This window comes from Plectropomus leopardus, chromosome 22 (genome assembly GCF_008729295.1).
Source record: "Plectropomus leopardus isolate mb chromosome 22, YSFRI_Pleo_2.0, whole genome shotgun sequence".
Lineage (NCBI taxonomy): Eukaryota > Metazoa > Chordata > Actinopteri > Perciformes > Serranidae > Plectropomus > Plectropomus leopardus.
The window spans coordinates 16,922,363-16,937,842 of record NC_056484.1 but is presented as its reverse complement, the minus strand read 5'-3'; the positions used below and the strand labels follow the sequence as shown (position 1 = coordinate 16,937,842).

General features: G+C 39.0%; 2 protein-coding genes across 5 annotated transcripts in view; both read right to left on the bottom strand.

Annotated features, from left to right (window-relative positions):
* strip2 (striatin interacting protein 2) overlaps positions 1–2,859 on the bottom strand; it is a 41,455-nt gene extending 38,596 nt beyond the window's left edge. For 2 of the 3 annotated variants that reach the window (XM_042511718.1, XM_042511719.1), the window contains exon 1: positions 2,628–2,859. In XM_042511718.1, coding sequence (XP_042367652.1) covers positions 2,628–2,738 — 111 coding nt within the window. In that variant the 5' untranslated portion in view covers positions 2,739–2,859. The remainder of the gene's footprint in view (positions 1–2,627) is intronic. The other variant, XM_042511720.1, reaches the window with a different exon arrangement.
* A 7,568-nt stretch (positions 2,860–10,427) lies between these two features.
* The window catches only part of ahcyl2b (adenosylhomocysteinase like 2b), a 56,686-nt gene continuing 51,633 nt past the window's right edge, over positions 10,428–15,480 (bottom strand). For both annotated transcript variants that reach the window (XM_042511383.1, XM_042511384.1), the window contains exons 14-17: positions 14,011–14,079; positions 12,196–12,274; positions 11,403–11,523; positions 10,428–10,562 (exon numbers count right to left, since the gene is read on the bottom strand). In XM_042511383.1, the coding sequence (XP_042367317.1) occupies positions 10,556–10,562; positions 11,403–11,523; positions 12,196–12,274; positions 14,011–14,079 (276 nt within the window). In that variant the 3' untranslated portion in view covers positions 10,428–10,555. The remainder of the gene's footprint in view (positions 10,563–11,402; positions 11,524–12,195; positions 12,275–14,010; positions 14,080–15,480) is intronic.

The window sequence follows — 15,480 nt, the reverse complement described above, 5'->3', positions numbered from 1 at the left end:
GTGTTGTTGTCATCAATTTCTATTAATTTATTTTACCTGATGTGACCCAGAGACACAGCGCAGAAGGACTCGACTCGTCCCTGAAACTGAACTGACCGCTCTTTTCAAACTGAACTAAGATGTTTTTTTTTTTTCCAAAAAGCTCACCCCCGGGAAACACTGCCCGCGTCTCTCTCTGCGTCATTTTCTCACATCCAGTCACCCACGTGTACCCCCCCCCGCTTCAGACCCCCCTTCTCTCTGCCGCCAGCTGATAACGAAAGCCGTCCTTGCTCCAAACTGGCACCGCTTCTGTGCTCCCACACTCTCTGCACCACATCAGTGTGCAAACACCGGGCACAATGTCAAGACGGGCCACCCCCACTCCTACCAACATATGCCACATAGACAGGGGACGACCGTTCTGCCCGGTACAAATGACTGACAATTTACATACATGAATGATCAGATCTGAGGGTAACTTAACAGACGCAGGAGCCCGGTTCCAGCGCAGCATCCAGGGAGTATCAACATCAACACATGGCTTTGACGTTAAGTACTTTTCAATGCCCATGTCATTGCCCCCCCCTCCCCACACACACACACACACACACACACACACACACACCCCTCCCAGAATCCAACGGCTGTGCGATGAATATGCTCTAATTCCCTCAAAACCATTCAATGTGCTCAAACAATGCCACACACACATGTCAGGGGTGACTGGATTTTGGCCTGGATGACAGCTTTGACTCTGTGATGTATCTGGGCAGAGCAACTCAGGGGTGAAAATGCATCTAATTTTTTCATGAGGGGATGGATTATAGCTGCACGGCACAAAAAAAGAGGCATCATAAGACTGAACACCAGCCACGCGGCTTTCATGACTTATTACTGGTCCATGTTTCAGAAGGTAGATCCAAACACTCTTAAAATCATATGAAAATCTGTTTGTAAACTGGTACATCTCACCCTCTGTGGTTAAAATAAAAGGAAATATTGGAAGGCTGCACGATATCTTTAAAATCGATCAATCTGGTAAATCTGTGTATTCATAGTTTTAATCAATTTTCCAGTAAAAATGCCAAACTAATGATGGTTTCAGGTCCTCAAATGTGAGTATTTGCTGCTTTTCTTTGTTATATTTGATATTAAAAGGGATATTTTGGGTACTGAACCTCATGTTTTAATAAAATACGCAAAATGAATATCTTGCGTTGGGTTCTGAGAAAATATAATGGGGCATTTTTCGCTATTTTTCGTCATGTTGTGGACAAAACGATTAACTGATGGATTGATAAAACTGTATGATGAAAATAATGTTAGTTTCCAGCCTAAATTTAAGTACAGTAACAGACTGTACTCTTTATCAGAGTAGTGGGGTGGGACTAGGGGATGACTTCTTGTTTTGTTTGTTTTTTGTCAAATATTCTCCCTTCAGCTTCCTTCAGCAACTGGGGAAAAAAGGACCCTCCCTCCACACTAAATAACCATATTTAACAGTTTCTGCCAATGATAAATTTTGGAGATTAAAAAAATAACAACAACATGAATAGTTCACAGTCTATTTAGTTTTTTTAAAGAAAAAAATCATGCTTTTAAAATACAGAACATCAACATCTATCACGTTACTAGAGGCCAAAGTGAAGTCTTAAATTGGTCACTTAATTTGACCAGCAACCCATTTATCATTATATGAAATGGATTTGTGAAGCATAAAGGGATTGTACTGTATTTACAGAGTACGGGGGCAGCTGGGATGCAACTTTGTTTTTTTTTTTGTTGTTTTTTTTAAATCATGACCCTCCTTTTATCTACAAATATCTTCCCTTAAGCCCTGCTGAGTGAGTGGGGTAAGTGCATAACCCCTATTACCATAAGTAACCACATTTCACAATATCTGGCTGAGATAAATGGTGCGATTTTGGAGATTTAAAAAACAAACAAACATGCCTTTAACTCCCACTTGTGGGTTTGAGGTTCTGAGGGTATTTAAAATACATACAAAACAATTCCCTCCTCTAAGCCAAATCAAAAAAACAGAACTCTCTCTTCAGTGCTTAATAAATTGTATCAAAATAGAAGTACCCCTCTGGTTTGCACCACCCACTCCCCTCTCATATAAAACTAACAGTCCCTAAATTTCTTGATAAACGACTTTAAAGTAAGCTATCAAAATCTGTGTGATTTTAGTCAACAAATCAATAAACTAAAGGACACAAGCCAATGTCAGCAATGAGGGTCATTGAAATGAATGGAAAAATAACCGCAGCAGAATAAAATCCATAAGTACTGAATGACAGTGATATAGTTATATGTTTGGTGGTGTGGTCCTGGCAGCAGCAGTCACATTTCACCACCTGCATTCTCCACGTTGAGCAGCACTGTAGGATTACTGCTGGGTTATTTATAGGAGCCGGTTGCCAAAATAACACCTCGGTGTCTGCCTGCCTGCCTGTCTGCATGCTTTCCAGCCAAGACATGGACTCACTGAATGGAAAGGACATTCAGCTGGTCCGAAAGCTCCCCAGCAACAACACACACACACACACACACACACACACACACACGGACACACACCTCCACTGCCCTCCTATACCATAAGCGGTAGTAGCCGAGTGTACACAAACGCCTCTGCGATTTACCTCCGACTCCTTCTGCTGATCCTTGAACACATCTTTCCCTTTCGGTCTCTGTCTGTCGCCGTTATCGTTAAGGTTATTAATGATAGGTACCTCCATGTCCTCCGCCTGCATCTTTTACGGTCGGCGCGGGTCACTTCCTCGTCCGCAGATAGTGCATACCGGTCCGGCAGAGAGCTGTGACTGCACCGCGCCAGCAGAAGCACCGGCTCCTGAGCCCAAGTTGAGGATCTCCTCCTCCTCCTCCTCCTCCGCCTGCTCCTGCTCCTGCGTTACACCCCCTCTGTCTGTTTGGTTCGCTGTCCCTGTGCGCCCCGAGAGGGCGGGGTTAGAGAGTAAACAGCACAGAGGAGCATCAGAGCACATGAAGGTAAAAAGAGGTGGTGTTACACAGGGTCAGTGCACTCCTGTGGAGAGTTGACGGCTGAAGATGCTGAAGGACAAATACACTTCTTATCAAATCAAGAGTTTTGGTTAAATTTTCATGTCATCTTAGAGATAGGAGGATTATCCCTCACAATGTTCTCTAGAAAACTCTAAATATTAAAATGCTAATAATAATAATACTAATATAAAATTGTTTTTAAAGATCCATAGATTTACAGAGCTATAGATTTATGGTTTAAATTCTTGATTTCAGGTCATGTTAATGGATAAAAATAGCATAGTGGTGATATCAGAGGGGTAAAATTACAAAAAAGTAAATCCAGCGAATCCCCTCTTAGACAATCTGGGTGTCGGACCTGCCACTAACAGTGACGACTACAGGTAGTTGGTAACTTTTTGTCACATACGCTCAAACTGTCGACATATCCACACAGTAGTACCTGAGACAGATAGTCTGACAAGAAAAAAAGTAGTGTGCTGTCTTAGAGATATGAGGCTTTGCCCCAACATTGCTCTCTATAAGATCTTCTATCATATCATATAAAAAATATACTGAAAATATATACATGTATAGTTATATAAAAGCATCGAAGCACCCCTAAAAGTCCCTGTTTTACTGAAAATAGTCTGGTGCTGATATCAGTGAGTTAAAATAAAATAAAAAAAAAGATAATGTATTAGCCTACGCACGTGCATAGTTTCCTGGGAATCCCTTTTATGTGTGAAGGCACTTTGAATGGTGGACTTTAACTCTCTGCAGTGACAACTACAGAGAATTAAAGCTGTAATTAGTGACTATTATAAAACTTTCTGTTGTATTTGCTCACACTTTCACTACATCCACACAGTAGGTCAGATAATCAGATTACCTCTGGAAAAAATCATTTTGCTCCTTTTGCTCATGGTGTTTCAAATGACATTTGTAAGAATCTACCCCATGTGGCTGAAAACAACCAGTCAGAGCCGAAGAGTCTGTAATGAAGCTGCCATTCATGACAATCGCTGCTTGTGAATTGCGGTCTAACTGTCAATCTCAGCAGCACTGCCATTGGAAGCACTATGGGGAGTAGGAGCAACATGGCTTTTTTATTTATTTATTGTTTTTACAGATAGTCTCATGTATTTCAATGTGGATGCAGTGACAGTTTCAGAAAATATGACCTTAATTACAGAATGCAAATAAATTAAATCACTTTTGCTAGAAAATGGAAGAAAGCAGATTTTTTTTCCCCATGAAAATCACAAGTATTCTGACTAAAACTGTCAGAGCAACATTACAGAGACCAGCGCTCTCTTTAAAGTACTTTGGGTTGACTCTGGTTGATAAAAGTGCTTTAAATGATTTTGACCTCGTACAAAAACACCACAACTTACTGCTCAGTATAGTCAGTTAGGTGAAAACGCGCCAAGGTCAGCCCTTTTTTTTTTTTACATATAAACCAGACAAAAATTAATTCAGTCTTGTCTGCTGATTGTGTTCTTGAGATGCAACTTGTATATTAAAAATGTTATGCTTTTTTGGGCTGATGATTAAACATTGTCACAGACCTTCTACACAAGCTAAAAGGAAATAGCAAAAACAAAAATGCAGTTTCTACAAACTGAATGAGTTCTTGATTCTTTATCAGCATTCCTGTCCATGTAAACTTATAAGCCAGTTCAATGAATTAATTTATAATTTCATACCTTGAAAATGTGACGTAAAGACAGCTCAACCACACCTCAATTCTTGCAGTTAGAGGCAGTTAGGCTACTGCTAACTCTGCTAAGCTAGCCTTAGCATGACTAGCTTAATCTATGTCTTATTTTTTCTCTATTAGAGATTATATTAAGCTATTGTCTTGCTAATATTGTATACCAGACTCAAATATTCTCATGCTGACAAATCAAAATGTAATTTTCAATTAAAAGAAACTGGTACGTAAAGGCAGAAAAAAATAGCTTTAGCTAAGCTAGCTATTTCACCAGCTAGCTTCAGATAACATTAGCCAGAGTGCAGTCACTTTTGGGGTTTTTTTTGTTTGTTTTTTATCTGTTTTGCTTTTGCAAATTTTATATGCAGTTTTACCCTCAAAATGACCCCTTTCTATTACACAGTCCCTTTAAATTACTGACACAATTATCTAAAAGTTAGATTGTGGTTTTTACTCACCTTTGACTGAATTCGTGGTTAGCCGTTTTACTGTGTAAGGCAGAACAGTTAGATAAGATTATATCTACTCTACATGCTGATAGACAAGCTGAATTAATATTAAGGAAAATTTTCTCCATGGTGATAAAATGTGTCTGCCTCTTAATTTGTGTGACTCCTCCAGCTTAAATGTTAGATGGAGGTAAAGGTGGAGCCCCCCCTGCAGCCACTTTACCTCCTGTCACCTCCTCCTCAGAGGAGCAAGTGAATTATTGATATATGGAGGTGGGGGGTTGGTGTAGGTCCCCCTACACTCCTACCAACACACACACACACACACACACACACACACACACACACACACACACACACACACACACAGACTCTTGACTGTGGAAAACCACTTAAGATGACATGATTGGATCGTACAGCTGAATGTGGGTGCGACTTCTGGTGGAATGTGACCACATGGCGGGGCAGCGGGGGGACAAGTTCATGATTAAATAATTATTCACTGTTGGTCGAATCAATTTAGACTCAAGCCTGACAAAGCTACAAATCCATACATATTTTGTACAATAACAGAAAAATATAAACCAATATGGCATTGATCAGGGAGAAAATTTGTAGTATTTTGTGAAAAAAAAGAAAAAAAATGCTTAAAGTGATATTTTTGTTTGGTGATAATTTTTAATTTGGGGGTAACTGAAATGCTTAGGGGATATGTAGTTGGCGGCCTTTTTTAAACCTACATATATATAAGAAATGGACAGCATTGATATTGCAGTCTTGTAATACTGAACCCATATAACATATAGTTTACTTTTTTATTTTTATGTCTTTTTTCTTTAAATTATTTTTAATATTAATTTTTTAAATCATTTTCTAAAATAGTTTCTTTTTCAAAATTGGCTATTGCACTTTTTATGGATGTTTTAAAAAAAATGCTTCTCACCTAATTTTTGTCATGCTGAATTTGTTCATATGTACTGGTTATTTTTGTGCAGTGAACTCTCAACAGCAAAAAAAAAAATGTAAAAAAATCTGTGAAGCTATTCTTTGTGTTATCTGACATGGGAAATAATCACAAGTTAAAAAGGAATCCATGCTGACATTAAATGAATCATAGTTTGAACTGCTGTAAATGACATAATGACGTCTTATTCCACAAGTGTCAGAGTACCCCTTTAACCCTCGTGCTGATTTGTGTGTCAGGAATAAATAAAGGATCGCAGCCAGCTGTTGATGCCAGAGATGTCCCTGTCTGTTCTCTGCTGTCTCAGATGAGATCACTGTGGCTCTGACAGACCTCAGCAGCTGCACACACTGGCTCCCCTTCCCCCTACACACACACAAACACTGAGAAATTAGACTGGAACAACACACACCTAACACCTACACATTATGGTGATTTTGTGTTAAAAATAAAGAGATGCAAACAAAGTTGTTACAATTTTTACATCTTTATTCATTAAGATTACAGAATGTTTTAAATTATTGCTCATCATCTACCATTATCACTTGCAATATTTTAAACATAGGGTTTTTTTTCTTTATTAGACAACTTAAAACATGTTTGAGAATTTTGCCAGTTTGCACTGTATGAGGATTTACAACAATAAATACAGGAGTGGATTCTTCTTTTACCTTCCTATACTTTAAAAGGTTTTCATATCTGTATATAGGATGTATATACATATACGATGCTGGTGTCTTCCCCCGCCCACCTGTCTGTTGGTCAGCTCACGGCTGACAAAACAAAAAACAATGGTTTGTCCCCCTGACGCACAGGCTAGGATCCTGAGGCAGCTGTTCACGAAGCAACCATGGCCAACGAAAAAGGATGTGTACAAACACAGAAAGACATTTAGACTCACACACACCTATAGTCACCGCAGCTTTCTCTCAACATACTCTGACACACACTCACACTTACGAAGGGGAAAAATAAGACTCAAGACAACAGGGCTACACTGACAACACTACTTTTAAGAGGGGATTCTCAACAGCACAAGGAGACAGAGAAATGCACGAACATCGGCAGGGAACAAAGTGACACTGAGGTTTGTGTGGGCTGTGACACAGTGTAGGATCGTGTTCATCACATGGTGGCGTATGGGTGTACGCTCGGTTCATCTGAGAGGTTCCTACGCACCTTTAAGATTTCATTTTGTGTCAGAGTTTCATTTGCTTTTTACCAAATTTAAAAGAATAGTTTAACATTTTGGAAAAACGCTGTTATTTCGCTTTCTTGTTGAGAGTTGCATGACATGTTTTATCACTTGTAAACAGCTAAAGAGCCGCCAATTAGCATAGCTTAGCATAAGTTAGCATTAAGACTGTAAGCAGGGGGAAACAGCTAGCCTGGCTCTATCTAAATCACAAACTATGTAAATAATGGACGTAGCTAACATGATGTTAAGTCACTGGTTTGTGGACTGCCATTTTGAAGTCATAGGTTAAGCATTTTGGCCCTTGCCATATTGGTTTTATGGAGCCAAAAGTGACCAATTTGACCAATTTTGGCCAAAAAAAATGGGGTGGATGTGAATCAGAAACAGCCTGTCAATCAAGTGGCCCCACCCCTTAAATATGCATAACTTTAAGTCTTAATAAAATGTAAACAGATGAGTTATATAACAATTCACACCCCGTACAGGCCAAAACTGTTTTTTGTACCAAGCTGTAAACATGTTTACTTCTGCTGTAAAGTTGGGCATTTTAAGTTTTAAATTGGGCATGGGGATTAACTCTGTTTAAGAGTCAGCCTCAAGTGGTCATTAGAGGAACTGCAGTTTTTGGTACTTCCACATTGGCCCCATTTTTTAGCTTCGGCTTGGACTGAAGGTAACAAAATGTACCTACCTGCACCTAAAGATAGCTAACATGCTGTCTATTTCTATTCTGTTGAGCAAAACCTGGCTTTAGATGTGCTTGTTGTTGGATTTTGTTATGACGTCTCTCAACTCGCCGCAAGAAAAAGAATAAACATATTTCCCCAAAACCAAAATATTCCTTTAAAGACTTTGGCTGATATTACCTATCATGCAATCATTTTACTCATAATGTCATACAACAAAATTGCATGGGTTGTGCATATTTGTATTTTGAATGAGAAAGAGTTTTCATTCAACTGGCAAAAAACAAGTTTTGTGCTATCAAAATCTGTAAATGATCTAATTTATTTTCCATATACAACACAGTAAATTTTCAGACCTGGATAACAAGCTACGGTATGTGTGTGTTTGAGCATTTGATTGCTCGCTGTGAGAGTAGAGCTGGCAGCGTCTCCCTGCAGGTTAGCAGAGAATCTGATTGGTTCAGGTGCAGAGCCGGAATAGCGGCGGGGTGCACTCGGCTGTCGGGCGAAATGACTGTCAGGACTTTCTAATTTCCAGCTTCAGGTCAGCTGGGGACAAGCTGCCGGGGATGGTGACTGTGCAGCTCATTATACCAGTGGAATCTAAGTCTTTCAGGTCTTGAGGAAACCAAATATATCAGGGACAGCAAACCAAGCTTGGAGTTTTTAAAAAGGTGAAAAATTTCTTCACAGGCAAATGCACATAAAGTTGCAGAGAAGGTACGGAATCCCCAAAATCCCAAAAGCTGATTTCATTTATTTATTTTTAAATCTTGTGTGCACAACGTGATCAACTTGTTCACATGAGATAATTATCATCAGGGTTCCCACACATTTTTCAAATCTTCCCCATGACTTTTAAAGGACCAATCACTTACAACAAAAAGCCACTTTTACAAAACGCTCAAGGATTTTTACTAATTCCATGACTTCTACAGGCCTTCAAAACAAGATTGTGACCATGGGAACCCTTTATTTTCTATGCCCAAGTTATTATGTTGTGCTAACAAGATAAAAGATATCACCTTTGGGGACCCCGTATAATGTGCTTCTTGGATACAGAGAAAATAAATCATGGTGGAACTCAGATACCGGATTTTATTTTTCAAGATGAACCCCCTGACTGTATCTGCGAGTACCAAAGAGTTGTGGTGTGAATGGAAAGTACAGTAAATCTTAACAGCACCATACTTTGCAAAGAAGACCTGATTGAAGATATCTGTTTAAGTACCGGCCAGGCAGCGACTTGCTGCTCATTTGGTTTCTCTGTAAATATTTTCTGTCACAGTATTCAAAGTGAGGGTTAAAGTACATTTATTACACTTATCATTAGAACATTAAATTGCTTATCTTGATGACATATGTTGAATTTTTTCCCCCGAAAAGTAATATTAGATGGTGCAGGAGAGAAAAAGATAGAAAAATCTTAATTTCAATATAAATATCTAAATATACAGTATACCCCCTGTAATGATCTGATACCTGCCATGCTTCTAATACAGTATAGTCATTCTTGGCAAAGGAAAAAAGACAAAATGAAAAGGTTAGCTCTCACAAGCTTGAAATACTTTTCATTACTTCAACACTGGCGCCATGTGAGCAGTTGGAAGCTGAGAAAGAAGCAGCCAATGAGATGGTTTCACTGTGGTTTTTGAGTGACAGGCGGGAAGAACCGGTCACTATCCAGTCATACTAAGAAAACATTTTTATGACAAACTACAGGCTGATCCGAAGGGACAGAACGCATAAAAAAATGTTTAAAAACAGACACAATGGTGAATCTCAATGAAACAATCAAATAAAAGACATGATATGATTGGACCCTGAGATCCCGCCTAAATCCCGCCCACTAGGTCTAACCCCACCCTCACAATATTACACAAGAGAAAAAAAAAATCACAGGTAGAAAAGAAAAGATGACAAAAAAAAAAGACAAGGAAAAGTGTCCGTCGCTAAATCTTCAACGGTCATCTTCATTCACACAGATTGTTTTTTTTTTATCAAGTTTTTCATTTATATAGTTTATATCTTTTTAGCATTAATAATTTTATCTTTAATAGTTAAACAATATAAGATCTGGCATGGGAGGGTAGGATGGAGGGTTTACACACACACACACACACACACACACACACACACACACACACACACACAAAGAGCGACTAAAGACAAAGAGATAATGGTGGTGAAATGACGAGTGGAAGGGAAATAAAACATCTCCCAGGAGAAGATGTCGGCTAGCTAGCTAATGGCAAATGGCAGGAGCAGCTCCACGGAGCTAATGTTACCATTTTTGATGTCAAGCGTGAATAAATAAAACGGCTGCCATAAAGCGCAGAGAAAGCCACGCCGCTCCGCCCCCCACCCCCCCTCCCCTTCAGGCTCAGTCAGAGCTGCCCCCCCCCCTCCCCTACCCCCCCCAGGATATAAGCAGGTGTGTTGACTGTTCTGTCCGTCCGTCCTTCTGCTCTCCTCCTCCTTACCCTCCTCTCCCTCTTTGAATCTGTGCCATTCATGGAGTATTTGTATCTGCAGTCTAACCCCGACACTGGCTTAATACCTACAGGACAAAAAAAGACAGCATGCAAGTTACTACAACCTGAAATAAAATCCCAGCCCTGTGCCTGCAAGACGATACGGAGGCCCATTGCTGCCAACACTGGTGAAAAACAAAAAGATCCTGTAAATGATTATGAGAAACTTTCTCATAATAATGGATTAGTATTGATTTAGCATCTCAAAAATAATAGCACCACAAAATAATGCAACTTTTGAGATAATAAACATTTTTTAAATTCTGAAGTTATTATTTTAAGATGAGTAAATCATTATATTGAGAAAGCTTCTCACTAAGTCATTCTTTTGAAATCATTAAATCATAATTCTGAGATAAGTCATTGTTTTGCAACTGTAAGTCATTATTTTGAGACACTATGTTATTTTAAGTTATGAAGTCGATTTTTTGAGATACTAAGACGTAATTTTGAGATAGTAAGTCATTATCTTGCAATAATACGTCATTATTTTGACACACTGCGTTACTTTAAGATACTAAGTCATTATTTCTGGGGCGAGTCATTATTTTAACAGTCAGAGTTATGCAAGTCATTATTTTGAGATAATCAATCATTATTTTGAGATGACATGTCATTATCTCGGGATATGAAGTCATTATTTTGAGACTCTACATTATTTTGATACATTCAATAATTATTTTTGAGATACTAAAAAAATAGTCATTGTTTCAAAAAACTTTCTGATCACAATGACTAATGAATCTTTTTTTTTTCATCAATGGGAAGAGATGGGTTTCCATATCAACAACCAAGCATTAAAGTTTCTTCCTTTTAGGATTAACTCTTAAACAAAATACAAATATTGTATGAAAGTGTTTCCATACCTATAGTAGTTTGGCTTAAAGGGCCCGTTCTTGTTCAAGCCCAGATACTTGGCCTGCTCATCACTCAGCTCTGTAAGATGTGCGTCAAACGTAGGGAGATGTAAGCTGGCCACATACTCGTCTGAGGAGAGAGAGGAGGAACATGTTAACATTCATCAGGCGTCTGTGCTTGATTAATCATTCAAATGGGAAAAGGAAGAGGGAGGCTCCAGAATTAACCGTCTCTCCATCTCTTTTCTTCCTCTCCTCATCCTTCTTTGTGTCTTCTGTCTTCATCTCAGCCTTTCCTTTCATCCCTTCTCTCTCCATCATCCCTCTGTCAGCGCGTGCTGTGGTAGCAGTCACTGACAGGGTGACCTACATTTGGCTCCCTGTTTCTCTTTACTATGTATCTGCTTTGCTCTAACCCACCGAGGGAACGCCAGAAATGTGACGGGCAACGCTGTTGTCACGCACGCACACGTGCACACACAGGACTCATTCTACTGTGAACGATAAGCTATCCAGGGAGACAACTCTGGACTGAACAGATGAGACGGGCTGTGTTGTCTATCGAGATAAACGCAATATGCCTGCAGGCTCTCTGCTGAGGCAAAAATAAACTCTGTTATCACTTCCTGCTTGGTGGCTACTTAAGTACCAAACAAGGTTATTTTGCATCTCCCTGGCCTTATATCCTGCTGTGTTTATGTTATAAACAGACATTGCTACTCATATTTGTGTATTTTTGTATTCATCAGTCTTTGAATGAGTTTCATTCCCTCTTCAAATTCTGAACTGACAAATATCTTACCCATCTTCTTAGGCAGCAGGTAAACATCCTGTTTGTAGCGTCCTTCTGGGGCGTTGTACAGCTCTATCAGAGCCAGCGCCTGGGCAGAGACACACAAGTGTTACTCACATACATGCTCATACTTGAATTACGCCTCAGGATTGTATGCATCAGTGAGCCAATCAAGTTTCAGTTTACATACATGTTTGTCAAGTACTCAAGTGTAGACGTGACAGCAGACAATGCTTCAAATATGGATGCAGCTGCATAAAAAGCTACAAATTATAAAACATGGATGCTTCAAACATCTTCCCCTCGGCAGCACAGACAATCTATACAGTGTATAGCACAGTTTAAGGTGGACACCCACAATTAGTGTCGCCAATTCAAAATCTGACCAAATGTCTCCTCTCCTGACAGTCAGTAATGACCAGAAAGGTGTTTTGCAGAACACTGTGATGTCACAGTGAAGTTGACCTTTGACCTTTTGGATACAAAATGTCATCACTTCATCATTTTTTGGCCTGTCGGACATTTGTGTAAAATCTAGTTATTTAGCTAATTTAGTTAATCTAGTTAATTATTGAGTCCAAGTGGACATTTATACCAAATCTGGAGAAATTTCCTCTAAGCATTCCTGAGAGAAAGCATCCATGAGTACATGAATGTGAGGTCAAAGTGACCTTGACCTTTGACAACCAAAACCTCATTAGTTAATCACTGAGTCAACAAAGTGGAAGTCTGTGCAAAATTTAAGGAAATTCCTTCAAGGCCTTCTTAAAGTATAGCATTCATGAGAATGAGATGGACTCAAGGTCACGGAGACCTTGACCTGTGACCGCCAAAATCTAATCAGTTCATTGTTAAGTCCTTGTTGACATTGGTGCCAAATTTGCAGAGATTTCTTCGAGGCATTCTTAAGAAATCATGCTCAAAAGGATGAAACGGGTGGACAACCTGAAAACATAATGCCATTTGCCACAGATATCAAAGAAACAAAGTGGGAGCAGTCTACAAAATGTAAAATACAAAATTAATCAGATATGGACAACAAAAAATACACCTATTGCAGAACTGTAACTCCTTTTAAGTCTGCAACAACATTTTAAGCATTTTTTTACCAGTCATTTATTTACTTTTAACATTTTCTTTTATATGTTGGATTAATGGGTTGTCTGTGAGGGACAGGAACTGTCTGAACAGTGATGTTAAGGTCTGCTCCAAGAAAGTCCAGCAGAGAGACCTATGCTCTCGGTAGAAATATGTATCCCACAAAACAAAAGGAATCATTAGCCAATCTGATCACATCTTGTTTAGCAAATTCACTTTAATGCCCTCCGGCCGGAGCTGCAAAGTGCCCCTTAGGAAAACAAACTGCTCCTCTGAGTCCTTTATTCCTTCTGCTGTAAGTCTGCTTAATGTTGGCAGTAGTCTTTTTAAATGACTGTTTTATTTTGTAACCACATAGTTGGTTAATCGTTGTGTGCGCTCTTCTTCACATGGCTGGCAGCCCACACATTCAATAAATGTAGTCAAGTAATATGCGATGCATTAGAAGGTCTTATTTATATTTAGTAACTTACTTGTGTGTGAATTTTTTTGTCTTTGCCTGGTCCTCCTGTGAGTCAATATGCATGGGACCAAACGAGGACCCAGTGTGCATCTTTTGCCCACGTACTGATTACTCTGACATACTACTGCTGATTGCTGCTTGTCCTCGTCTGTGAGTTTATGTATTGAAAAACTGAATTTTTCTTCCAGGATGAATAAAGTTGTCTGAATCAAATCATGGACAACAATTCCAATGAGACAAAAAAATCTGCTCTGCAGTTGTACCTGGGTGGTGGCGGTGATGGAAAGCACGAAAGTGGGCACAGTGGAACAGCTGAGGTTCAGCAGACGACCCTGCAGAGCAAGACAAAGCAAGACAAGGTTGAAGTACACAAAGAAAAAGCACAGAATTTTGCCACTGAGAGAACAAAGTGTCAAAACGTGCAGCCTGGGTGGCATGATGCATGTGTTAGAAAACTCTATTTTAGGGACAGCAAGTGTCGCACAAACATTTCCAGGCCCCTGACTCTTTGAATTCTTATCTGCAACTGTTTATGTCTTCACTCTGACAGCCACTGCTGTGCAAATTATATTAAGAAAGATGATGTTTTGCCCAAAATACCAAACTGTTGCTGCTGTCTGAGATGCTGCATTGCAGTGAATGAATTAGGGAGATCCCAAGTGTTGCAGAAAATTAGGTAGTTGGTATGTAAAACTGAAACACTCTGCAGTTATGAGGAAGGGGGAACAGACAGAGGACGTATTGTTTTTGCAAGATGAAAGCAGAAATAAAACCGTTAATAAGGTTTTAATGTCCTGGGAACACTAAAAATCACATGACTGATTGAAACTCAAATCTTATTAGTCCCATCACTCTCATACTCTTCGAAGATGATGCGTGTGGTTTTAATTGTGTAGAAGCTTTTCTTTCTTTATTGTTTCATTGTGCTGCTTTGAACCCTCAGACGTATTTCTGGTCGGACAGAGAAACACACCTACTTTTTAAACATTCCGAAAGGCTTGCACGTTAACAGGTTTGTAAATATGCGCAAATATCATATGACCAACGTTTTCAAGAGGGCAGCTGAAGGATTAAAAGAGGGAAGTTGTGTTCGTATGGTCCAACAATTCAGCCATCGGTGGAGAAAAAGTCTCATTTTGATGCAAAGAAAATGGCACAAGCAGCTTCAGTCAATTAACTTTTCCATATTTTGACATGATAAACAACATGTTAGGGCACATTCTTTATTTTGGTTTTTTTTTTGACATTGTGTGTCTTGCATTATTTTGGTCACTGTGTTTAAACTTTACCCTAACTTTACATAGTTTTGTCTATGTTACATTTTGGTAGGGCTGTTGCTATAATGCCTCCTGAGTATACCATTTCTGCTTAAGTAGAAAACACTTTAAGGTTAAAGTTGTTATTTTTATACTACTATTAAGTCAGAGTATGCACGGCTGCATGTAAACAGGAATAATATTGTTATAATCATTTTCATTAGCCATGTAAACAACTTAGTAGGGATTTTTTTTGGAATAAGGGCAAAAAACTGAATATTTTGTGCATGATACATAGTCTGTCTTGTCTGCAAAAACCTATATTTATGTATTTATGTGGCCCTCCTCTCCGTCTGGTTTAGCAATGGCGCCAAGCACAAGATCAGAAATTTGTTTAAATAATTATATGAGTGTAAAGCATAACATAGCAAAACAAATATATGAAACAAAGAGAATAAAAATATCTGCTTTTTATAC